The sequence below is a fragment of the Prionailurus bengalensis genome, chromosome A1 (genome assembly GCF_016509475.1).
Source record: "Prionailurus bengalensis isolate Pbe53 chromosome A1, Fcat_Pben_1.1_paternal_pri, whole genome shotgun sequence".
Classification (NCBI taxonomy): domain Eukaryota; kingdom Metazoa; phylum Chordata; class Mammalia; order Carnivora; family Felidae; genus Prionailurus; species Prionailurus bengalensis.
Window position 1 is genome coordinate 11,243,900 of NC_057343.1, and position 27,222 is coordinate 11,271,121.

Here is a 27,222-nt window from a genome sequence, read left to right on the forward strand (position 1 = left end):
CCCGAATTGGTGTGGGAGGTTTAGAGACAACTTGGCTGGAGTTTATCCCATCAGTAGACCAGTCCCTAGCAAGCAATACCAAAAGTTTTGTATTTTGGAGTCTTTTATTTCAAACAGTAACTTAACATCTACACTTGGCTGGAAAGTCCCTCTCCTTGTGTGACCCTTACCTATTTTCTTGGAGTAAATTCAACAAGTTCAGTTGTACCACTGTGTTCACAGAACTCTGGGTAGATGTGTCCATGAAATTCAAAATGAAGTTAAAAAGAGTAAAATAATTTTTTATTTAGGTAGTGATCAGCCAAGAAGAGAAAATATTTCTGTGATAGATTGCCTTTGTTTTTATCTTTTTTTTAATTAGAGAGAGAGAGAGAGAGAGTGAGAGAGAGAGAGAGAGCAGGGAGAGGAGCAGAGGGAGGGAGGAGGGAGAGAGAGAAAGAGAGGAAGGGGGAGAGAGGGAGGAAGGGGGAGAGGGAACAGAGAGAGGGAGACAGAGAAAGAGAAAGAGAGAGTGTGTGTGCATCTTAAGGAGACTCCGTGCTCAGGGTAGAGCCCCATGCGGGGCTCCATCCCATGACCCTGAGATCATGACCTGAGCCAAAATCAAGAGTCAGACACTCATCCAACTAATCTACCCAGGCGTCCCTGTCTTATTTTTAAAAGAATTTTTATTGAAGTGTAGTTGACACACAGTGTCATGTTAGTTTCATGTATAGAACATAGAACATAGTGACTCAAGAACTCTATACATCATGCTGTGCTCTCCACTGTGTAGCGCCCATCTGTCACCATACAACATTATTACAGTACCCCTGGCTCTATTCCCTATATTGTGCCTTTCATCCCCTTGACTTATTCATGCCACAACTGGGAACCTGTAACTCCCATCCCTCTTCACCCATTTTGCAAATCCCCCTTTTTGTTTTTTTTTTTAATCCATTAACCCTGTCAAAGATTGCTCTCTGTAAAAACATTAACTTATATTTGGCTAAATGCCATTTAAGTTATATGGATTTAATTTAACATTACTTTTAAGCCTTCTAGCCACTTTTTCCAAATGAGAGGGCAACCATTAATGGTGAAATCTACTCAGTTAATGTAATTTTTACTGACCAACGTCTTTTCCCATGTGAGAGCTGCTGCTGTTTCATATTTATCTGGAGAAATGGATTGCCTTACTCGAAAAAAGTCTGAACCCGAAGATATTCTCATGACAATTGAGGTGGATGTACTCAAAGCATCAGCCCAAATTGAACATGGTTGAATAAGTTCTAGGAAGACCCTGAGAGTGAATTAGCAACCTCCCCTTCTTCCTTGTAAATCATTGAATGCGTACTCGTGTAGGGCACCATCGCAGAGAGAGTGCACTGTGGTTCGGCAGGCCGTGCTCTTCCATGGGCTTTCTGGTCAAAGACTGCCTACTTGGATGAAAGGGGAGATGTAAGCAAGTTGCAGAGAAAACACAAGTATTCATCCAAATACACGTTCTACCTGTGCCAGCCATTGTGCCTGGACTTAGGGAGACTGACAGACAGAATCCTCAGGAAGAGAAAGTGATTCATCATTTTAAGAGGGAGGCGGGATTCTAGGACTAGTTCCAAGAGGCTGTGACATTTGAACTTGAAAGAATGCTACAGAGAGGAGGGGAAGGGGCAGAGGGAAGTGCATGAGTGAATGCAGGGAGGTGTGGAAGTGACCAGTTCAGGCTGACAGCTGGATTCCAGGGTCCCTGTCGGAGTGACAGGGGTACACAAGTTGGGTCAGATCATGATGAATGTTGAAGGACCTGCTGAAGAGTCTGGGCTTCATCCTGAAAGCACTGGGAAGCCTCCACTGGTTTTTAAGGGAGCAACATGGTCAGTTCCCAGCTCACTCTTTTCTTTTTTAAGTTTTTTTTTTAAGTTTATTTGTTTATTTTGAGAGAGACAGAGACAGTGTGAGTAGGGGAGGGACAGAAAAATGGAAGGAGAGAGAATCCCAAACAGGTCCCCGCTGCCAGTGCGGAGTCTGATGCAGGGCTCGAATTCCTGAAACTGTGAGATCATGAACTGAGCTGAACCCAGGAGTCTGACACTTAACCCACTGAGCCACCCAGGCACCTGGATCCCAGCTCACTCTTGGAGTCCTAGCTAAAAATGGAGGTGGGGAGAGTCACTGCAGGGATAACCCAACAAAGAGATGACAAGGACTCAAATTAAGGTGGTAACAGATGTGTTGGCGAGGAGGGAGAAGTTTCAAATTCTTTGTTGGAGGTAGAATTGCCAGGATTTAGTTTCTACACTAGATCCAGTCTGTGCTTTATTTTAACGTACGATAAAAACACGTATGATTATGTAGCTCATGCAAGCTGCTCAAAGAGAAAGATACAGAAGCAATTACCTGAGGAACAGTGTTTTGAAATTATGTGTTGAATAGGAACTGTGCTCTTTAAATAGAATATTTGTGTTGAGGACAAAAGGGGACGGTCGCGTTATCTCTTGACAATACTCATGTGATTTACTGCGCCAAGGTAACACAGAGGTGTTGCACAGCTACTTTGCAGAGCCTCTGTTGAATTTCATGGTTATTCCCAGGTTACAGATTGACAGGCTTGGTTTTGTTTTGTTTTTTAATAAACTATACCATTTAGATGGCCAAATGACCTTGAATCACTTGAATGTACAAATCAGCATATAAGGAATGCCACACGGCCCACCGGAATACTTGGGGGGGGGGGGTGTTGGAGTGTCAGTTCATCTAAGTTTTCTAATGCAGCTTGTACTGCATTGTACTTGATCTTGCATTGTACTTGTGCTTGTACTTGATCTCTGTTGGCTGCTTTTGATTGTATTCATAGCCATACATGGTTTGCTCCTGCCATAGCAGACAAGAATTATCAATTGTTTGACTTTCTTTGGCTCTCTAGGGAGAGTAGTGTGCCTTCTGAGGCCATGTATACTTGTATAAATCCTTCTAGGAGGAAGTTTCTCCCAGTCATAGGCAAGTTAATGACATAGTTTTCTGTGTTTTTATGCCAACTCAAACTCCATCCCATTAAGCTAGTTGAATCAGATTGTCCCAACGCCTCCTTCCCTGCCCTTATATGATGAAACTTCTGGAAGTTGCAATAACTTTTATGGGCTGCCAGGGCATGACAGTAACTATTTCAGAGTGCCGTAGAGTGCTCTGGTAACAGTAAATAATGGCATGTGATATGTCATCACTTAAGAAAGTAATGCAGACATGCACCTAACTCGATTTAAAAAACCTATACTGGGGGCGCCTGGGTGGCTCAGTGAGTTGAGCATCTAACTCTTGATCTCATCTCAGGTCATGATCTCATGTTTCATAAGATGGAGCCCCACATTGGGCTCTGTGCTGACAGCATGGAGCCTGCTTGGGATTCTCTCTCTCTCTCTCTCTCTCTCTCTCTCTCTCTCTCTGCCCCTCCCCCACTCATGCTTACACACACACTCCCTCTCTCTCTCTATCAAAATACATAAAAGTTTTAAAAAACCTATACTGTCGTGTGTACTCTCAATTTTCTGAATATTGCAAAATAATGAACTTAAAACTAATTTATAATTATATATTCACCACACAGTATTTCAGGAAGACAGGTCAGCATGTCAACAAATTCCACAAAGCCTCCTTAATAATGAAGATTATTCAAAGTAGAAGAACCTACTTGAATATAGTCGAGAACAGAGATAATATTTCAAGCCAAGAGGTTATGCAGTAATAAAACGCCATTCATATAGTTACGTATTTAAATATTTCCATCCCCTTCCAATTTGGGAGCTTAAAGTTACTGCATCCCAGCAGGCAATTGGGTGAGGAAAGTAACTGTTTCCCTCTTATTTGGTTAAGGGAGGTTTTGCGGCACAGGTGGAATTTTTAAAAGGTATTTGAAAGAGAAGATGGGTCAGTAGGATTGGGAAGAAAAGGAATGTCAAGTAAAAGAGTGTGTAGTTCAAAGTGGAAGAAGCAAAGGAAAAGAGGACTTGATGGCTGGCCAGAGCAGATGGAAGGGGATTCCAGAACTGCCTGTTGGAATAAAAAAGCAGCTCACTAAAAACTCATACGCACACTTGCCAGTTTCGCTTTCTATTTAAATATTGAGCCCATTTTCCCCAGCACTTGAATTCCTGCTGAATTTTCAGGTGGATATTGACTCCAAGACACTAAACTACATGCACATGATGGAAAGATTCTATAAATCAAAATAGCGGTGCGCTTGTTTGGCTAATGGGAGTCTGTATTAGGAAGTCACAGTCTTTTCTACGATATCACCAGGTTTCCTTCCCACAGAGATGTGGCTTTAAAAAATTAAAGATTTGGGCTACCTGGGTGGCTCAGTCAGTTAAGCGTCCAGCTCTTGATTTCAGCTCAGGTCATGATCTCACGGTTCATGGGATCGAGCCCCACTTCAGGCTTTACTAACAGTGCAGAACCTGCTTGGGATGCATTTTCTCTCTCTCTCTCTCTCTCTCTCTCTCTCTCTCTCTCTCTCCCCCCTCCCAGTTCCCCACCCCTCAGAATAAATAAATAAACTTTAAAAACTTTTTTAAAATAATTAAAAATTAAATCATTAAGAACCCACTGTATGAAAAAACAATGCAGTAGAAGCCTGGGTGAATTGCAAAGAAGTGTGAGGTATTTACCCCAAGGAGGCAGGCAAGGTGGAAATCCATGAGATATTTAGTAAGAATGATGATGGCCATACAGGAGCTATTACAAATTGGTGTGGGATTAATTGTAATGTGGATGGTAATTGTGCTAAAGGATTATTAAGATGTTTAAAAATCTGTTCCCCGGTTTTATATTTTGGTTTTATATGGATTCGGGCGCCATGTGGAAGCATTTAATATCAGAGAGATCCTTTATGGTGTTTTTGCTTCTCAACTTCTAGGAAGCAATCTGGTATAGTAGAAAGAGCACAAGATTCTGGGCCAGAAAAGCTGTATTTGAGTCCTTTGCTCTAGCATTTATTGGGTGTGCAATCTTAGACAAGTTAGTTTTCTCAGCTGTCAAGTGGGGATAAAGGTAATCACCTCTCAGTCCCTCCCAACCTGATACTTTTTAAAGTGATTAATACATGTTGGCTTATTAAATCAATAAATCAATATTTTTACCATTTATTTGTGAATATATCTGACTCCTGGCATTTACTAACTCATGAATATGCAACACTGTGGCTTTTCTTAATGGCTTTCCATGGTCATTGACAAAAATTGTTTCCCATATATCTGTCTTATAAAGCAATAATTGGTCTTGAGAACAGCATGTATAATAGAAACATAATGCAAGACACGTGCAATTTTAAGTTTTTTAATGGCCACATTAAACCGAGCCTTAAAACATCTGAAATTAGTTTTGATAAATATTTTGCCTAAATCAATATATCAAAAATATCATTCCAATATGTAATCAGCATAAGATTATTAATAAGTATTTTACACGACCAGCACATCTGAGTTTGGACATCAAATTGGTCAAAATATTTATTTTGATTTCATAAAACTTATGCTTAAATACAGTCTCCCATATGCAATTCTTACAAACATACCTAAATTTTTCTCAATAATTGAATCAAGCCTCACGTTTTACATTTCAATTTAAACAAATTAAAATTCAGTAACTCCTATGCTCTGGCCACACTTCAAGTGCTTTATTGCTCTATGTGGCTGGTATGAAACAGCACAGGTAAAACTGTCTTGAATTGTTTTTCAGTAAGATCTTGGTCTTTTAGGCATTTCGTCATTTCATAATATCAAAATAAAGACCTTCCAAACTTGTACTCATTTTGGGAGTTGCCTAATACTGACTGTGCTTAGCGCTGATGTCTGACACCCAGCTTCTCATTCTGCCTGCTAGATTTACGAGATCTCCTTTGAATGAAACTCTCTAGATTAGCCTCAAGGATGTTTAGTTCTAAAATGCTGCAGAAGAATTGTTGGTTTTCCATAGTATAAGTCTGAATTTATCATATGAATATCTGGGTCTCAGGCTGCGTGACTTACCCAAGGTCTCGCGGCTAGTCGTGTGGCAGAAACAGCCCTTACACACGGACGTATGGATCCATGCTGCCATGGAATCTGTATTTTGCTTCCTTTAGGTGCAGGTGTGTTCCTGATGCACTGCCTTGGACACAGTGTCTTACCTGAAGGAGGACCCTTTGTTGGGCCATGTTTTTGGGTTCTCAGAAATATTAATAACCCCAAATACAAGGAGAACGTGTTGCAGACTGAGTTGCCTAAAAGACTCCTTTGGCAGAGCAAGGTTATGAAGACGAAAGCATTGGGGGACAAGGATTCCTTAGTAGTAAAAAGCCTCGTGCCTTCTCCCCACTCCTTCGCTGCACTTGTAAAGGCAAAATTTAACTTGGCAGAAAAACAATTATAGCCTCCAGAAGAGTGGTACTCTTACTCCATACATTGCTATGTATAAATTTCTCTTCTAGAAATTTTTCTTTGCCTCTAAATAAAACCAGTATAGATGATTCATTGAATGGAAACGGACATGGGATATTTAGCTGCATGGGTCCCTGACATTAAGTGTAGCCTGTTTTTAGACACTGTTAGTCTTCTGGGGTTTTTTTTTTTTTGAGCTGAAAGATACTTTTTATTTAATTTAAATTCTAGTTAGTTAACCTACTGCAGTATTGGTTTCAAGACTAAAATTCAGTGATTCATCACTTACATGTAACACCCAATGCTCCTCCCAGTAAGTGCCCTCCTTAATGCCCATCACCCATTTAGCCCATCCCTCCCACACCTCCCTCCATCCACCCTGTTGGTTCTCTATCATTAAGAGTCTCTTATTGTTTGTTACCCTCTCTCTTTTCTCCCCCTTCCCATGTGTTCATCTGTTTTGTTAAATTCCACACGTGAGTGAAATTGTATGGTATTTGTGTTTCTCTGATTGACTTATTTTGCTTAGCATAATGCACTCTAGCTCCATCCACGTCATTGCAAATGGCAAAATTTCATTTTTGTTGATAGCTGTATATACAATGGAATATTGTATATGGTGTGTGTGTATATATATATAGAGAGAGAGATATAGATACACACACACACACACACACACACACACACACACACACCCCACGTCTTATTTATCTGTTCATCAGTCAATGGACACTTGGGCTCTTTCCATAGTTTGGCTATTGCTGATAATGCTGCTATAAGCTTTGGGGTGCATGTACCCCTTCGAATCTGTATGTTTATATCTTTTCGGTATATACCTAGTGGTACAATTGCTGGATCAGAGGGTAGTTCTATTTTTAACTTTTTGAGGAGCCGCCGGACACTGTCGAATTCTATACACTTTCTTACTGAGTGGCCAAAAAGGCTCTGAGCTTATCTCCTGAGCTCCTGGCATTAACCACGTCACTAGAGTTTATATACTTTATAGGAAAGGTTCATGCCTTAAGTCAAAACTTCAAATTCAGAAATTTTGGTTCAAAGGATGCTCTCTTCGGTGCAAGTATTTACTCTCATTCTGGCTATGCTTGCCTGACCTTCGGTGAATGAGTCTATCAGAACTGAGTTCCCACAGTCAGGTTCATTTTATTAAGTATTTAGATGTTTGGGATGAAAATATGAAAATCCTTCAGAAGTTTTCGCCCTTTGTTGACACCATGTCCCTTAGCACACATGCCACTCCCACGTTTTTGTTTTGTTTTTTTTTTTTTGGGGGGGGACACTATTCAGAAATGTCTTTATGGACTATTAATGGACTCCAGGAGGTTGACTCTAAAGTGCATGGCATTGCCCTGCCTTTGTTGGCCTTGTCATTAATTGTGCGAGTGCTTTTAAGAAATCTTGCATCCATCCAGTGATCATTTGTTGCATCTTGCCTTTTGATTTAGTGCATCCCATTGGCTGAGGGTTTAAAAATTAAATAAGCCTACTTGAATTGTGTGCAAATAAAAGTCAGACCTGGAGCGAGAACTTGTGTCAGTCCATGTATAAACTACTTGGAGTTTGAATTGATATCTATTTGGGGCAGAGAAAAGGAACCTGTGAGGCTGTTTTAAGGTAAGAAACAAAATAAAAACAGAATAAGCAAACCCGAAGATTTTTAGGCTTACTTCCTGATGCTTCATTATGTTGGAAGTTGTAGGTTTGAGGTTAGCAGCTTGATAGCTCTGTTCAGACAGTAACTATTTTAAACTTGCCTCTGCATTCCTCTGTCTAGGGAGACAGTTACAAGATCCTCAATTATCATTTATTATTATATGTTCCCAGAGGCCATCAGTAGCTTTCAAACCTGGCTGCGCGTCAGAATCACTTATGGAGCCTTTAAAAAAGACAGACTCTAGCCTCACCAGAACCTGAGATTCTAAAGGTCTTTATGAGGCCCTGGAATCGGTACGTTTTATAAAGCTCTCCAACTTTGGGTAATTTCGGGGCTTTTGTCAGGCCCATCATCCCGCCCCAAATAAATGAGTTAAATTCAAGAAACAAGATCAACACAATAGTTGTCCAAAATAGTATAATTTAAAGACTGTAGGCAGGGGAAAGATCCAGTTAGGGATTATGATTATAGAACAGGGGAATGTTTGTAAACTGATTAATGGAAGTCATGGGAGAAACTTTTTGCAGAAAAAGCATTTAGAGTATTTAAGAACATGTAACATGTAAGTCCTTTCACTTCCCATTCACATGGAATCCCTTCTGATTCTCCTCCCCAAGGCTGGGTTTAAGTCCACCGGTAATTTATAAGAGAACAGGTGATACCTGGAGGCTTAAAGAGAGCCTCAACGTAGGTTCAGACCATCTGTACCCAACAAGCATCACACGCCTATTGGGTGGATCACTGCTTTTTAACAGTGGCTTGGTTGCAGAGGCGGCCTGTGCCAAGACAAGCCAGTATTTTCCTAGAGGTCTTCCTGGTAAACATTTTCAGGTCCGTTTGTTTGCCACATATGTCTTGAGGCAACGACATGCTTGGCAAAAGCTACCTACAACTCGAAGCCTCTTTGATAGACACTGCTTCCAAGCACAATGAGACATTGTCTTCTAGGGGTTCTCCGGTGTTATTATGGTTCCTACAGGGAAGAGGCAAGGCTGAAGGTGAGGTTTGCTTATGTTGTACTTAATTCCTATATTTTACTTGATTCCTACCTTAAGACAGCCTCAGAGGTTCTTTGTCTCTGAAAGATTTATTAATGCAGATGAATGGATATGTTCTGTACTATGGTATATCGCGGAAAAGTAGTGAAAAGATATCATCCTTGTGACACTGGCATCTATTGTTAACTGTATTTCATGCCGTATTTCATGATCATACTTTAGCACTTGTATTTACTAAATGTCCAGAAATTTCCAGAACTAATAGATACATTGTCATGCATATAAAGTGTAACTACTTTATTAGTGAAATGTTTCATTAACTGTATCACAAACTAGTTCTAAAGCCTCAGTGAGAAATATTGGATTTATAAGACCCATGATTAAAAAAAAAAAAAACAAACAAGAATCCTCATCAACTTAAGTTTCTTATCACTTTAGGGTTTTGAATGATATAGGTAGTGTTAAATATGATTTTAAATGCTGGCTTTTTTCTTCAAACTGGAAAAAATTTCTTGGTTGGTGTCTAAAGGATATTTATTGCTTCCTCCCATAAGCAAGTAGTATGGGTTGGCATTGACCTTAAGGAAGGTGAATAGACTGGTAAGCTACATTGAATGAGAATGGTTATATGATCTAACCTTCGTGCTAATAAAGTAGCTATCAGTCAGCCAGTAGCCCAAGAACAACCTTTCCTGAAGCAGTGAGGTTAACTAAAGACACCCAGGAGCTTCCCTGCCACTTCTAAGCTTGTAAAGGTAGATATATTGGGTTTGGACTTTCATTTGCTCTTAAAAATATTTGCGGTCATGCCACCAGGCCACCCAGAAACAGAAAGAAAATTTTTATGAACATTAGATGAACTGTTAAAGTAATAATTTAATTTAGATTTGAGGGTTATTATGGAACTATCAATTAAACATGCCTGTAATCCAGTTTATTTATTAAATTTAGATTATATTAATGTAGTTTAAAATGCATGACATTTATTTAGCATCATCAGAGAACAAATGAGCTCTGAGCAAACTTCTCCCAGTCGTGAAGTTTAACCCTTGAAGTGTCAAAACATTTTAGCTCAATAATTTTGAATAGGATTCCTTCCATTAATTACCTTATTTTCTATATTTTATCTGTGACTATGGGGCGCTATCATAATTTAGATCATCAGCACATGTATGAATTATTAAAGACTCTATAATAGGGGCGCCTGGGTGGCGCAGTCAGTTAAGCGTCCGACTTCAGCCAGGTCACGATCTCGCGGTCCGTGAGTTCGAGCCCCGCGTCGGGCTCTGGGCTGATGGCTCAAAGCCTGGAGCCTGTTTCTGATTCTGTGTCTCCCTCTCTCTCTGCCCCTCCCCCGTTCATGCTCTGTCTCTCTCTGTCCCAAAAATAAATAAAAAATGTTGAAAAAAATTTTTTAAAAAAGACTCTAATATATGGTTACCTTTGGAGCTCTTAAAATGTTAAGGGTCAACTCTTGATACTAAATTATCTGTCAGTTCTTACCCTTCATAAGTTTTATGTCTGCTTTTTGTTGCTTCTGCTTTTTCTATCAGCCATCAGCTGACAACTGTCACTTACTCAGCTGTCAGCATGCCTGACTTTAAGAGCCTTCACCCATCCATGATTTGTTGCTTTTAATCTAACAGAAATCTAACATAAATTGAAATTAGGGTGTTAGAATAGTGTCCACCATAGGAGACATAAGCTCTGTGTGGAGATGGATGGGGTGAGGTGGAAACTCAGTATCAAAGACTCTGAGCTTTAATAGAAGGACTTCGTGCCATCTGTTTTGACTATAAAGACAGCTTCGATTATTCATTAATTCAACTTTTACTAGGCCCTAGGGACCCAAAGATGAGAACAATGTGGTTCATGCCCTTTGGATGCTCCCCCAAACCAGTAAGTGCCTGGCTACCACAGAAGGATGAATAGACTGTGGAGGGCATTGAATAAGACTGTAATCTCTGGAATTCAGCTGGGTCTTGAATAGGTGAAATTTCTGGGTAAAAAAAAAAAAAAAGGATTATCTGAGGGTTGTTCTTCAATGTGTACAGAGGCAAATACACTAAGGCAACCACTGATTAGAAGTTTCAATTCGTGTTAAGGAAAGTACTGGAATAAAAATTAATAAACGCAGTGACCCTGGGAGTCCGACAAGGCTGCCTCTGAATGACCTTGGACATTCTTATTTTTATTCCTTTCCATGGACACTGAACCAGAGGTGTTAATGCCTACCTTATGAAGTTGCTGTGAGGGCCAAATGAAATGTTATGTGAAAAGTGCCCAGTGGAGTACCTGAATCCAGTTCAGTACCCCATTAATGTTCTCTTTCCTGCCTTTTTGGTTTTTTTCATTTTTTGTTTGTCTGGTTTTTTTCACTTCCCTTAAATGTTGTTTGGTAAAGGGTATCTGTAAAGAGTGAAAAATAAAATGACAAATACTGCTTTTCATATTTCTATCAGGCTGTTTTGAGTCATGTTCTTTTAATTGAATGACAGTCACATCATTTGAAAGGCTGGTCTAATAATAGCACCAGAGATTCTAAGCTGACAAAGTGCAAATTTTCAGTCAAGTCTTGATTCCAATTTAGATGTGGAAAGAAGAGAGTTGAAAAAGAATCCTTGTTACTCAAAACACAGATACCTCCATAGGCACACTCTCATATTATAATTGTTTGGACCCCTTTTTAGTAAAAAATAAACCGAATGCCACACGTGCACATTAGTCCACTCCTTAAAAAAGGTTATAAACCCTGAATATGTAAGACTCAGTGGTACCGTGGGGCATCTTTGCTCACATTTCGCTTGCCTGAATCACTTGAAGTGTTCATCTGGGTAATCTGGACTTTTTTTTCCCCCCTTCCTGTGAAACGCTTCAGTTCATCAATCAATTCCCCATACCGTGCTGTTTTGTAATTCCAATCTATATTGCTAAAGAAAACCTTCAGTGACCCTGAGTAAATCAAGAATAGGAAACGACTTGGGTTTCGTGCTCTTTGCGGCTATGTTAGTGAAGAAATAGATTTTCACTGACCCTCATTAAAGTCTTCTGTCGGAAATCATGCCCATTGAAAGATCAATTAGTTACACTTTTATTTTGTTTTCAAGTAGCTACATTTTCCTTCTCGGTCTCTTCACTGGTCTCAATCTGTTTTCTTCTGGAGGTGAAATGCCTAATGTTCACCAATATTGGCTTCTTCTTGGTCTTATAAATTAAGTTTTTAACAAGCTGATTTAAGCTGTGCTTTCAAATAATATGACTCTAGATTTAAACCCAATCACTTTTCTTTACTAGTTGCATCAACAGATGTTCAGCGTTTCATTTTTCCTTAAGGGTGTATGGTTTCTCACTGACTCTTGGCTTCAAATAGGGATTCTCTGCTATTGGTTTTGTCTGTAAGAATTTAAGCTGTTTAAAGCTGTTTGTACTTGTGGCCAAGAGCTCCTAGTTCCCAAAGCAACGGTTTATCACCCACCCCGTGTTATCTTTGCTCTTACGTTTCTTCAGTCACAGGAACACAACAGCACCGGTGGGTTAGATCTGTGGGTAACGCATGTGTTCGGTAGGCATGGATGTTTATGACGAGCCATGTGGGTCGGGCTCATGTTCCTGGAGTGCCCTGAGCGGCTTTACTAATCTGTCAGCATAGTATGTTCTCGTGGATAAATATAGACATACGCGCACTCTGTGAGTTGTAGGTCACTGTCGTACTGTGCAGCTAAAAATTGTCCCATTGGTATGAAGAGTCTGCCCTGGACGGAAGGCCTGTTTTAGTTTGTCTTCTACTGTAGGTCTTTAGCACCTGACTAAAAATACACCTTGGGCCAAAAATAAGAGAGCCCTACCTTGCCGCTGAGACACTTACGGTGCCAGCGAGCAACAGGACCATGGAGTCCGTCATTATGTTTTTTTGCTTTGGAACATAGTCTGTGTAGCAGTTCCAGACTGTTCGTTTGGGTTCCTTTTCAGGCTCATGGAGATTACAACAGCTTGTTGGAGACGATCCTGTGTGATCAGCTTCATAAAAGGGCTTGGTAGGTATGAAAGGCTGTTAGCATGTATGGCGTGGATCGTTGTTCAGTTAAGTGCTGAATGTAGGGAAGATTCTCCTAAAGGTTTCAATGGATGGGGCGGAGTGGGGGGGGGGGGGCAGTTGCATCTGCATGTGGAGATTTACTTATGATGTCACTGTTCTGAGGCAGGAATAATGCTTTTTAAGTTTCTGTTTGGGATTGCAGCATTTCAGAGGTGATTTTTTGTATATAAGTCTATGGAACAACAAACTGTGACGTAATGGAATTTTTCTGTGCACCGAAGTTTCACTAAAAGATTTGGTACGATTATCTGTGCTGCAAAATTGCAATCTGAAAAATAGCTTAGTATTTGGAAGATAGTTAATACCATTGCATTTCATATAAAAACAGAGATAGGATTTAGGCTTGATTTCTTCTAAGTATTAATGTTGTAAATACTCAGTTATTTTGTTTAAAGCATTGAAATAAACCTGAAGCAGTTTTTCCTTTGTTTTTGGCTTAGCCTTCTCCAACAAGAAAACAAATAAAATGTTTTCTTTTATTGTGTATGAATTAAAAAACAGGATAGGATGGGTAAACCAACATTAAATGGGTCCAAACTGCATGCCTGTGCTTTTCCTTTATCAGAGTAATAGCCTGGTTATATTAGTTCTAGCATAACCTTGTAAGAAATATTGTACAAGAGTTCAGAAAAATTAATGAGAGGAAATTCCATGACACAGGGTTCATTGCATGCATCTTAGATATCGACCGTTTAACTTTCGATTTAATGAAGGTAGGAAAAGGAAATTTGTAGATAGTAAGGACACAACATATTGCTCTAATAAAGGAGAAACATTTTGTTTATTAATGATTTGGGAGATTTAATTACTTGTTAATTATTCTTTTGCACTATCTTTAGTGAAACTATTAGATATTTACATATGGTACAATTCTGTTTGTAGGAATTAAGTCTCTAATAGTCATTAATTTACTCCTTACTTTGTAGTTTATAAAAGCTGACTGTGTATTAGGGAACTTTTTTTTTTCCCCTCTCAAGAGATTTTTTTTTTTTGGATGTATAACAAGCATACAAGTTAAGTGATAAAACTTACAGTTTCATATATTTGGAAAAATGCTATATCACAATAGGACTCATGTGAACTACTCAGTATTGTTTTTGTTTGATGTCTCTTGTAAATGTAACTGACTCTCACTGTGTTTCCACTGAATGGACCACTCCCATGATCTGGCAGCCATCTTAAGTCCTTTTTCACTCACTGCCTTTCTTACTCCCAATAAATAATATAACTTAACTTATACAAGGGATCGTTACCAACAAATATTTCTGCGAATTCAGATTTATCACCGTCTTAGATTATGAACTTCTGGTAGGCACATATCAAGAGAATTTTACGTAGTCATTGTACATGTCCGTAGCTATTTAAGAATCTAATGAAACCTAGAATCTTTTTTTTTTTATTTAATGAGCCGGCATCTCAATAAATAAGTGCACATGAAGCAGGAATTTAATAAATGTTTTGCTGTTGACAAAATAAAAAACTAGACTACAAAGAATTTCACCTATTCAGTTAATTTTTTAACAATTGCTGACTGAGCTTCTACTGTGTATCCTGCCCTGGGTGTTCTTCCTTCAGTGTAGATGTCGGAAATGTGTCTTGTGTTAATCATATGTATTATATAATGCGTATACATGACCTCTATATCATACATATGTATATGCATATTATTGTATACCTATGCATGTGTATATATTTTACAATAGATTGCATATTAAAACGTATATTGTACCTAATGCCTTTTTGACCAGGACCCACAGAAAAACAAACAAACAAACACATTTTCTATTATGACTCAGAACACACACACACCGTACATATCTGTAGACGCAGACAGAGACTGAAAACCCAAGTTTTGTGAAATAGTGCTTACTTAACCTTACTCTGCAGGGTGCCATCACCCGCTATTTTCTCTTGTAGAGTTTTCTATTCTATTTCATTGAAATCATCCTGGTTAGCACCCAGTAAATAGGTTTCATGATCGAGTAGTGGGTCACAACCTGTACTTTGACGACCCTCTCTAAAGATTCCATAAGCCAGGCATTCTCAGTACACCAATAGTCAAGTTCTCTACGGAAATGACAGGCTGTCATCCGTGATACTATATTCTACTCCTGGGCAGATTGGTGCTTTATTTGTCAGCATCTTGCTTGGTTGCAGAAATAGCTCTTTCAATAGACTTAATGTGAGTCTCGGGTTGAATGTTGGGTTTCTAAGCTGGGTATTCAGGACCTTGTATATCTTAATGCTTTCTTACTCCTTAATGCAACAAATATTTATTGAGTACTGGGTATTAAGCTAGAAGGTGAGGTTACAAAAGGAATGGAACAAATACCTTGCCCTTGTTGCACTTAAGTGGAGTAGGGGAGACAGGTAGAAAACAAGTGTATAATGTGTCATCATATATCATCAGGAGGTCAGTGCCCTGCAGGAGAGCAGAGCTGGGTAAAGGGCTAGAGGGAGGTGCCATCAAGTGGCTGGCCAGAACAGCCTCTAATAAAACCAGAAGGAAGTGAGACACCATCAAGTGCCCTTTTCCCCCACCTACGTGAATTCCTACAATCCCATTGCCCCCATTCTCTTCAGCCTCGATGCCTTCTTTGACTGTATCTATCATCAGTTATTTCTAGGCCTCATCTTTAAGGCCACCATCCCAGAGAGTCCCGCCCCGACCCCACAGTCAAGGATACGTCTCCCCTGCTCCTCTCTTACAACAACCTTCACAGCACTTCCCATTTTTGTAATTATATTTCTGGACATAATACCTGTCTTCCCTGAATATTACCAGCCCCCCCCAGCAGCTGACTCAGTGCTCGGAGCCTCCAGTAAATACTTGATGACTGATTAAATGAACCAGTGAAATAAATAAGTTAACGAATGTTCTCCTACCTTTATGTGCTCATCGGTTGGCTTTTCAACCTGACACTGCCTCATGGCATCTTATAGTTGAAAGCACTGCATTCTTTGAATCTCTCAGGTGGTCTTTTTAAATTTATCTTTGAATTCTGCACCACCCTACAGAATTTTGCAGTGTAACTTATGCATATCAAGGATCAGCGGAACTTTGTCATTTAGTGAATTGATTAACTGATCTCACTCAGACACTTTTGAGACCCAAATATTTCTGAAAAGGCTCAAACTATATTATTGTAACATAGGTATCATAAAGGATGCCTGTGTAAATGGCATCCTGCCTGCGTTCGTCCTGGCCATGTATTGTAAGTGTAAACACCCATGAGACCCACACCACCCATCCCACACATTTAGTTAATGTGGAAGGGTGTTGTTGGGCCTGAAATCCGAGTGAACATTAAAACCTATGTGATCGAACCTGGAATAAATGTGTTGTTTGATTTTTCAATGTGTTTTTTAATTGAGTTTAGTTCAATGAAATAATGAAGGAATGCTATTATCCCTTCATTATTGCCATTATAAGATATAGGGAACTTTTTACAAATGAGGCCTATCTTTAAAAAAAAGTTTTATTATGAAATTTTTCAAACAAACACAAAAGGGGGAAAGAATAGTATGATATATAACATATTGTCATCACTTACATTCAATAGTTAACAAGGTTTTGTCAGATTTGCCTCAGTTATACCTCCTTTCTCTTTGTTAAAGCATTTCAAATCAAATATAGGTATCATTTCCGTGAATGCCACACAGTCAATGTACATTCTAGAAAATATGGGTACGTTCTTACCTATCCACAGTGCTAACTTCATACATACCCAAACTGACCGCCATTCTTTGATGTAACCTAATCTCTAGTCCACATTCAAGTTGCTTTGATTGTCATTTTCAAAAATGTCTTTTAACAGTTGGTTTGCTTTCATCAAGATTCAGACAAGGTCCACACATTACATTTGGTTGTTCTGTCTCCTAAGTCTTTAATCATCCTACCCATTTTTTTTTTTTTTACATTTTTTTTTAATTTTTTTTGGGACAGAGAGAGACAGAGCATGAACGGGGGAGGGGCAGAGAGAGAGGGAGACACAGAATCGGAAACAGGCTCCAGGCTCTGAGCCATCAGCCCAGAGCCCGACGCGGGGCTCGAACTCATGGACCGCGAGATCGTGACCTGGCTGAAGTCGGACGCTTAACCGACTGCGCCACCCAGGCGCCCCAATCCTACCCATTTTTATCTCCTCCATTGACTTGTAGAAATTAGTGCAGTTTTCTTGTAAAATGTACCTACCTTTGAATTATTGCTTTGCTTCCTTAGGGTGACATTTAACTTGTTCCTATAGCCCCATGGTGTTGTTTTGTTTTGTTTTGTTTTTTGTTTTGTTTTTGTTTTTTTGGTAAATGGACATTAGCTACAATGTTTTGAAAACTTGATGAACATGGACATAGGGCAAGTTACAACTCCCTGCCTGCCACACTGCCAAAATCATTTCTGTTCCAGTGGTAGGAGCCTGAGAGCCCCTCTGTCATTCAGAAGTACACAGCCAACACCATTTTCAGTGGTTGAGTGTCATAACTCTAGCCAATATCTTGCCACTGGTAGGGAATTTTGAAAAGGGTTCTAGAGTTGATACTCTAAAAATGCTTCTTAAACACTTTAATTATTGTAACGTCACATCAGGAAACCTACGGTGCATGTTTTCTTTACTGGGGAATAGTGATAGGACTGGATTTCAGGTTCACTTGTGTAAGATGCACTGTCTTCTATCCTGTTTCAGATTCCATCTTTGTTCTTTTTCCCATAGTAGCTGCAATGGTCTTTAATTTGTGTTGTCCCTCAAATGGCCCTTCTTGAGCCCACCCTACACAATAACATCAGCTCAGCATTCTTCCCAGAAATCTGCTAACTCCCAATTGTCCTCCAAATATAGTCTAAACTCACATTGGCTTGCCCTTCAAAACCTTAATTCTAATAATAAGAACTAAACACCTCTGTTTTTTTATAGGACTTGAGAGTTTAAGTTTTTCATATGTATGTAGTTGCTCCATTATTTCATTCACACCAAGACTGTATTATGGAATCAGCTGGGTTTCATTCAACAAAGATTAAGCAAGCACAGTTGTTTAATTAGGTATGCCAGATACTGTGCTAAATACGTGGAATAAAGACAAGATGTAGTCTTGTTCTTGAGGACTTTACAGTCCCTTAGTGAAGAGAAAGTTTGAACATGTGTGCTAAGATAGGGATATGTGGTAGGAGGGTGAGAGGAGGGAGGAACGAGGAGAGATTCTTAGCAGACGCGTGCACCTGCCATGCTATTCCCTGTGCCTGGGTTGCCCCTTTCTCATCTCTACCTATCAGAATCCTTCAAGACCTGGGTCGAGTGCCATCTATTCCATAATGTCTGGCTAATCGATGGCCTGGAAAAGAGATAATGCCTGGTTAGTATAGGGTTTTGTGAAAGACTCTCAGTACATAATTCTTTTTTAATGTTAACACAAGTCTTGGGTTTACAACTAGGAATAAAGACAGGCTTCCTTGTGTGTCCACCCATAATAGAGGAAGTTGCTAGTGGTCAGGACTAGTCTCACTTGCTAGTCTCAGGAAAAGGAGTGGAGCCAGAGAATAAGGGGAAAGGCTAGGATCATTCGTAAAGCTTTCCCACATAGAGAGGATAGATGATAGAATCTCACTAATTCATAGTAATCCAAGGGAAAGCAAATGTTAATCTTTAAAAAAAATTTTGAGTATAGCTGACATACAATGTTACATCAGTTGCAGGTGTACAAGAGTGATTCAACAAGCTTATATGTTATGCTCACCACAATGTAGCTCCCATCTGTCACCATACAAGCGATTACAGTACCATTGACTATATTCCCTATACTGTGCCTTTCATCCCTGTGATGTATTCACTCCATAACCAGAAGACTGTACCTCCTGCTCCCCTTTACCCATTCTGACCATCCCTGTACCCTTCTGTCAACCATCAGTTTGTTCTCTGCGTTAATAGGTTTGATTCTGCTTGGTTTTTTTAGATTCCACATGTGAGTGAAATCCTATGGTGTTTGTCTTTCTCAGTCTGACTTATTTCACTTAACATCATACCCTCCAGGTGCATCCATGTTGTCACAAATGCCATGAAACATGCACCGTAGGTATATGTACACATACATCCATACCACATCTTCCTTATCCATTCATCTGTTGATGGGTAAGTGTTAATTCTTTGAACTGTGCAAGTATTGAATAAGTGATGTTTTATTAATTTTGACTATATATTTTATATAATCATAGAATGAATACTGTGCTAGAAAGGACAACATGGCCTGGATTCTTTAAAAATAACAGATAAGGAAACTGAAGCCCAGTTGGTGCAAGTTCATCCCCCAAGTTCATATGGAGCCATACTAGGACCTTTGACTCCCCATTTGGTGTTCTTCCTATGTTTTGCCTCCAGAGCATTAACTTAGTTAAGGTTAATGAAGCATATCTGTAGGCAAATGGAATGGAAAACAATGTTATTAACTGGATTAATTGGTCCTCTTTGTTTTCCCATTTATTTATATCAGAGACATCAAACTATACTCCTGGGCCAACAGCATTGGCATAATCCGGTTATGCCTAGTCAGGATTAGTTAGAACTGGTTATCACTGGTTAGAAATGCAGGTTATTGAGCCCCATCCCAGACCTGCTGAATCAGGTGGGGTGCAGCCTTCCAGGCAAATCTGACATGCCGAGATTCTGATCACCACCGATTCACATTGTAAATCAGCATAGCCTTTTGAAAGTTACCATTAAAAACAAAATACAAAGCCTTGTCCAGTTTATCCCAAAGTTTGACTTAATGCATTGCAAATTAATGAGATTTGTGCTGCACAAAATAAGCCAGAAGAGGAAGAAAATGGAGAAGAAAAGAAAAGGAGAGAAGGAAGAGAGGCCAGTCAGTGGAGGGCACATGAATGAGAGCAGTTTGTCTGTTTTGCTGAGAAGAAGGAAGTTGAAATTCAGGATTATCCTGCCTCTAGAAGGTTATTCGATCTCCTTTTGGTGAGAAAGGACCTTGAAATGTCAATGTAACCTCATCTTCCTTTGCTCACAGATCTTGGCAGACATTTGTTCAGGCTCTGATGACAGTACCTACTTTGAAAATTGGGGAAGGTCCATGTAATTGCATCTTAGCAGATGACAGACATTTAGAAAGGCAATCATTGAAGTGTTACTGTCATTTCTGTAAGATAAAATACTGTAAGTCAAAGGAAGAGAGAAAAGAAAACAGGGCAGTGACTTGATGCCTACTTTCTCTTTATTGAACTCCTTCACTCTCTCCCGGGTATCCAGTCTCTAGGAGACCAAAGACAAAAATGGTGTGGAGAGGTTGCAGACTGAACAGAAGTTCCCTTGCTCCTTGTTAGAATAACAACCAGTTAAAGTTGATATCATCAGTATATCTAGGAAGGAATGGTCTCTAGATCTTTCTAATGTATGTCAGTAATCAGATTTCGTATATTTTATGGGTCTTCAGTTCTTGGCTCTGTTTTATACTCTTAGCCTTCCCAAAGCCCTTATACTAGCTAAAAGATTCATTCGAGTTTAAGGGGACAGAGAACTTGGCAGGATGGACCTCTGTGGCTGGCACATTCTCCAAATCACAACATCTGTATTTTATTTCTTCGTCCCCTGAAGTCCCCAAACTGGCTCATACCAGGGCCAAACTGTGGGTAAGGGAACTTATTTTATTCAGTCTTTCTCATAAACAACTGGTTTGTTTTTAAATTCAGGATCATACAAGAAGCTCAGAAGATATACATGGGATCAGATCCTGGGTCAACCACTCTGTGACCTTAGGCAAGACACTTAACCTCTCTTCACCTACATGGTCTTATCTGTAAAAGTGAGAGGGGTTGGCCTTCCAAGATTATTTTTGAGTATTAAAGACATTATTTATCATGGGGCACCTGGGTGGCTCAGTCGGTTGAGCATCCAACTTCGTCTCGGGTCATGATCTCACGGTTTGTGGGTTTGAGCCCCGTGTCAGGCTCTGTGCTGAACTCTTGCTCAGAGCCTGGAGTCTGCTTCGGATTCTGTGTCTCCTTCTCTCTCTGCCCCTCCCCCCGCTCACGCTCTGTCTCACTCTGTCTCTCAAAAATAAATAAATGTAAAAACAAAATTTATATATATAAAAAAAAGAGACAGTAACTGTCTTAGAGCCATCTTGTGGACCCTGAAACTTGAAGGCACACAATTTGAGGACTAGAGAATGGAGAGAGTGAAGTAGCCTGAGAAAGGAAGAATGCATTTCATCAATGAAAATGCAGGGAACATTTCACGTTACCAGAATTTTACAGAAATTAGTTAAGAGGGACTTACCATGCCATTGAATATATTTTTCTTCCAAGGCAAAAAGCATTTCTGAGTATTTTTGCCTTGTACTCTCTTCTTGACCAGTTTTGAAACATATAAAATTAAGAGTTATCCATCTCTTTGTTAAGAAATGTTTTTCTGTTGCTCAAACTAATTGTTTCTTTAAATCTCAACATTTTCCGTTTCTTAAGAATACCCTTCAGAGGAAAATAATTCTTCCTATCACATTTGCAGGATTTTTTCTTCTTTTTATCCTAATGTATTTTGCATGACTTTTAAAGTTTCTGGTCACTTTGAGTATTTGCAGTACCTTTTAAAATACCATTTCTTAAGCACCCTTATAAATGCATTAGTGGACAATTTATTATAGTTCTATACACAGTGTGACATGTTCTCACAGTAGCTGCGTCATTCTGGGTTTGTTATGTTTTATGAAATGTTCCTGTAATGCCAGTAAACAGAAAAAGTCTTACAGGAAAAGAGGGATTGGGGAGGGGGGGGGACATCAAATCTTCAAGAAGGATCTCAGCACTTGGGTACTGACAGGATTTGCCCTTAGAACCCACAAAACGAATGAGGTGCTGAGAACTGGCAGAAAGAATAACATATATCCAACTGTGAACAAAGAAATCTAATCAATCTACTCCTGTGTTAAAAGATAGGTTACAGTGATCTGTAGGAAGTAGAGTTGTTTAAACGGACCTCCATTTCTAAGAGGAGTAGCGACTTTGAACAGTGACCGCCATATAATCTCAGGGGCACTTCAAAAGAAAAGGAAACCATTTCTTCTTTATTTCAAACGCTCAGAGTCTGATTCCCATTCTGGGAACATCAGAGCAAGCACTGAATATTGTCAACAACTAACTCTGCGCTTGTCTGTCTTTATAAGTGGGGAAAAAAGCCGGCAAGGATGGGCCTCTTTCCTGAGTTACATACTTTGTGAGGGGAGGTGAAAAGGCTGCGTGTCCAATGGGCATTTTGATTCATGCTCTTCACAGCCTGGTTAAAATTCTCATTCCCAACCAGAACAGACGCAAAAATGGGCAGGTCAAAGGGATGGGTCAGAGAAGCAGATCCTGCCCAAGCCAAGTGTGTTTGGATTTCCTTCGACGCCAAGAATGCACACGGCTCTCGTTGCTCTCCACGGCAGTTCCAAACCCAACATTTGAACATTCCTCTATTCCCTCACTGTGTTTAATTTCCCTTCATTTTTGAACGTACTGCGATCTGACTTGCAGTTTGACTTGCGGTGTATATGTGCGTGTGTGTGTACAAAACATTGCGGATTGTATGGTCCTGCTTCAGCAAACCGTAAACTCTGTGAGGGCGGGAACTATCTGTTGACTGCTACCTTCCCAGGGCCTAGAACAGTGCTGGAAACCCAGGTACTCGTTAAAGAAATATTGGTCGAAATGAATGAGTGAACGAATGAATGACAGCCTTAACAAGTGAGGGGATCAACTTCTCTGAACATCTGACTGAGAAAACCAATTGTTGTCCTGTAACATGTGGGGCCACTTACAGCCTCTGGGACATTCATGTGAGGAAACTCATTATAACATTAACTTTCCTTTCAGTGACATAATAAAAACGTAGCCAAACTATGAGTTGTGGGGTATTTGTATTGGTGTCGCAGTTTTGAAGTTAATAATTCCTGGAAATGTTGGCAATTCAGGGAAAGTTTACTGAAGACCTTTGCCAGCTGAGAGTGGCCAGCCTAAAAATCATGTTATTAGTCAATGACACTGGGGAAAAAAATAGTCACGTTCAGGAGATCATCGTTTGCAGTTAGAAATAGATCTAATAAAGAGCTAATGAATGGGCCACAAAAGCCTCAAACAGATTTCTTCCAGACTAAGGAATGGGCCCTGCTTACTAGAAGAAATAGAGACTCAGGGAACAAGGGGAAGGAGCTCCTGAAGCCATCCTGCAAACCCAAATAGAAACCGAATTTGGGCTAAAATAATAGCATCGGCAAAACCCGTTTAAGATACAAGAAGGCAATGGAGAAAAATTAGAACGTGTCAAATCCAAGAGGAAAATGTCAATGAGAAAATCTAAACAGAAAGTAAATTCCCAAAAGTTTCAATAAGGAAGGTCCTGGTTAATAACTGAACGTGATGCCCTTGTGGCCTGCGCCTCCGTTCCCCGCCCACGGGAACCCAGGTCTGAGTGACTTTCTAGGGACGTTGAGCTGATGTGTGCAAATAGGGAGATGAGCTGAAGAAGAGAAGGAGAGATGGTTAAAGCAGATGGAGAGGAAGCTCAAAAAGTTATCACATGCAGGCAAATTTAAATGAGAGAAAGCGTTTAATCTAGCAAATTAAATCGTTCCTTCAACATGTCTTTTTAGGTGGGGAAGATAACAGTGACCTGTCAGGACCCTTTCATCATCAGGGATCCCTATTTCCAGAGGCCCCACCATGGAGGCAGCTGGATGGCACGGTCTCCTCGAAGTCTGGGAGGGAATCCTGACCTCTGGCGACTTGCTTGCCTGGCTGGACAGAAAGTAGTGGCAACACCGTGGTGGGAAGAGTCGATTCAGACAGCAATGCCTGCTTCGGCAGAGCCAGAAAGGGGCCAAAGTGTGACTATTACTGCATTGGTGGTTTGTCTGTTGCAATAAAAAATAAGTTCCAGTTAAAAGTTGGACTTATGGGGGCACCTGGGTGGGTCAGTCAGTTGAGCGACCTATTCTTGGTTTTGGCTCAGGTCCTGATCTCATGGTTATGAGATCAAGGCTCCGAGTAGGGCTTACTCTGGGCATGGATCCTGCTTAAGATTCTCTCTCTCTCAATCTCTCTCTCTCTCTCTCTCTCTCTCTCTCTGTCCCCCCCCCCCTCCCTCTCTCTGTCTCTGTCTCTCTGTCTCTCTCTCTCTTTTTCTCAAAAAAAAAAAAAAAAATCAGACCTATGAAGAAAGAGATTAATTCTTCAGAGTGAAATTCTTAAGGTTGTTATTTACCCTTTATACCCCAAACCTTTTTTTTTAGGCTTACCTTTTGGAAATTTACATCACTCTTCTTCCCACCTTCTCAAATACAGGACTACATATCAAACTTATTTTAGCTTTTCCATAGGACTTAAGGTCATCATCATGAATATTAGTTGTGACAACATGCTAGATGGATCTGTCACTGCCCCCACACTTGTCAGAGTGTCTGATTCTGTGGCCTTGTGCCAAATGGCTTCACACAACTGCATTTTTAAGTTACAGAGCCTTTTTAGAGTAGTGCCTTCCCCACCTCCTTCTTTTGCTATTAGAGTTTCTACCCAAGATGTTGCGTCTTTCCTTGTAATTTTCTCTTTCCAGACTACTGTGAACTTCAAAACTGGACAGTGGATCTTAATTATGTGTAGATTAAAAGCAAGTACACAGGGAAAAATCTAATGATGTTTTCTAGTGGTAATGTTCTCATATTTAGACTAGTAGAGACTTTTTGACTCAATTTTGACTACCAGGGAATATGTATTGTCACCAAATAACTGAGCTCCTGAAAGGTGCTATGTCATATGTTTACTTTTGAAAATTATTCCGACAAAAGGCTAGGATTTGTTATGAATCAATTATGGTAGGATACAGAGAGCTATTAAAACAGAGTGGATCTTGTTCAAGGACATTTACCCCATTAAATTGTACTGCATCTCTATATGCCCAGCTGATCTGTTTAAAACAGGAATGATGGGCGCCCTCCCCTTGAATCTCTTTCAGCTCTGACACAGGGCTCTGCTGGGCTAGGATAGTTCCTCTCCAAGGCTGTGTAGACTCTTGCACTCACAAGGATGTCTGGCTCTGAGGTACAGGTGACTAACTTTTTTTTATGACAGCAGTGAATTGGTACCTTGGCCGTTTAAATGGAATATTCATCAGAGACACATCCTGGTATCTGGAGTTCAGCTATCTGAAATGACGCAACATTTCAGAAGACTGCCAGAGGTCACTCTTGAAATTTCTCTCACTGGGGTCGGGACTTTTAGGCCCCAGAGTCTTTCAATTATGGATCTGATCTTGCAATTACGTATTACATCAAGCTGATTAGTGCTGTCTTCTAGAAATGGATTAAATCCTGTGGAAAACTAAAGGTAATGAAAGATTGTCCTTCACTTAGACTTTCTCAGTTTCTATTCCAATTTCCAGCCCTATGGCACAATGCCCTGGAAACATGAGGAAAATACCTCGTGGAGACCTTAGTCCCTTTATTAAGTTGGTCTTGGGATCCCAGGCTTCCCATTTCCAAAAGGCACCTGCACTGAGGAGAAGCAGGTAAAGGCAGAGGAGTGACCAGAACTTCATTTGCATCACCTGATTTTGAATATGTCCGATTAGAATCAATCATGCCTTTTAGGAAGCAGCTTCAAGTGCTGTTTAACTAATGACTCTTCCTTGCAAATACTGCACCCTCTCCCTTTAATGACTCTACTGATTCGTCTCTGAGAGCTCCCTCCCTATGAGTCAAGATGTACAGAAATAAAGTAAGGTGTCATTTCAGGTAGTTACTTAAGGAGATCTACTGAGTATTATCTGTATAAAGAACTCTGTATTAGACTAGGAGGCTACAGTCTTATTCGGGAACTTTCAGAGGATAACACGGAGAAGAGTATATGGTTCAGTTATGGGGCCAAGCCTTGGCAAAACTGTGTGACCAACTGATAATTACTTCTCTTGTCAGCTACCTTCTGAGTCTTTCTTAGGTAATGTAGGATGTAAAAGGCCAAAGAACATGAGTTAAGTGTCTAAATCTGGTAATACAGACTTACCAGGGAAGAGTGGGCAGGTGGAGGTAGGTTTTGTGGAGATCGATCTACACGTGGCTCTGAAAGGACAAGAGAGTTAGATGATCAGAGAAGAGTGGAAAGGAGCAGGAAGAGAGAAAGGAGGAAGGCATAGGGAAGAAGAGTGTGCTCCTGGGCCAGACAGGGTATCAGCCTGGCTTGGGGACAGGGTGGAAGCAAACTGCTGAAGGCTATCAAAACCAGACCATGTGTGAAGGCTGGATGGTAATTAAGAGCCAGTGAAAATCTTGCGGGGGGGGGGGGGGGGGGGGTAGTTATAATTAAAGCCATGGTGAAGGGGCACCTGGGTGACTCAGTTGGTTAAGCGTCTAACTCTTGGTTTCTGCTCAGGCCGTGATCTCATGGTTTCGTGAGTTCAAGCCCTGTGTTGGGCTCTGCACTGATGGTGTGGAGCCTGCTTGGGACGCTCTCTCTCTCTCCCTCTCTCTCTAACCCTCCTCTGCTCACGTAGTCTCTGTCTTTCTCAAAATAAATAAATAAACTGAAAAAAAAATGTAAAGCCATGGTAAAGAAAAATTTGGTATATGAAAGGAATGAAATAAAGTCAGCACAGAGGCTGCTATAGTAATTGAGCCATAAGTTTCCAAAGGCCTGGACCAGGATGGAGCTCATAAGAATGGAGAAGAAATGGAATAATATACATAAAACATGTTTTAGTTTTATAACTTGAGAAGCCATAAAGTGGGGTGGTAGTTGAGATATGGGAAGATCCTCCAGATGTAAGGGACCCCTCAACTGTGTGGCAGGTCGAATGGGTTAGACAGAAAGGAGCATAGGGAAAGAGGAAATAGACCCTAACACAAGGACGTGTTTGTCATCCAATAAAATAAATACAATTTTTCATTGGCTTCCTCAGAATTTTACTTGGGATAGAAAGAAGGGAAGAGAAGACTTGAGTTTATTTTCAGTTTTGAGAAAAGTATTCAGCTTTCCTGGAGAACTTTTTCCCTCTTTCATTATCAGTGACAGGCCACCCTTCCCTTACTATCCAAACCAGCATC

General features: G+C 40.2%; 1 protein-coding gene across 9 annotated transcripts in view; it reads left to right on the forward strand.

The window, feature by feature from the left end:
- FRY (FRY microtubule binding protein) overlaps positions 1-27,222 on the forward strand; it is a 445,796-nt gene that overhangs the window by 200,614 nt on the left and 217,960 nt on the right. The window contains exon 1 of one of the 9 annotated variants that reach the window (XM_043576444.1): positions 12,820-13,096. The exons of the other annotated variants lie outside the window; for them this stretch is intronic. Within the exon in view, the coding sequence (XP_043432379.1) occupies positions 13,036-13,096 (61 nt within the window). The 5' untranslated portion in view covers positions 12,820-13,035. Of the gene's footprint in view, positions 1-12,819; positions 13,097-27,222 lie in introns of those variants that run through there. 9 annotated transcript variants of the gene reach the window in all.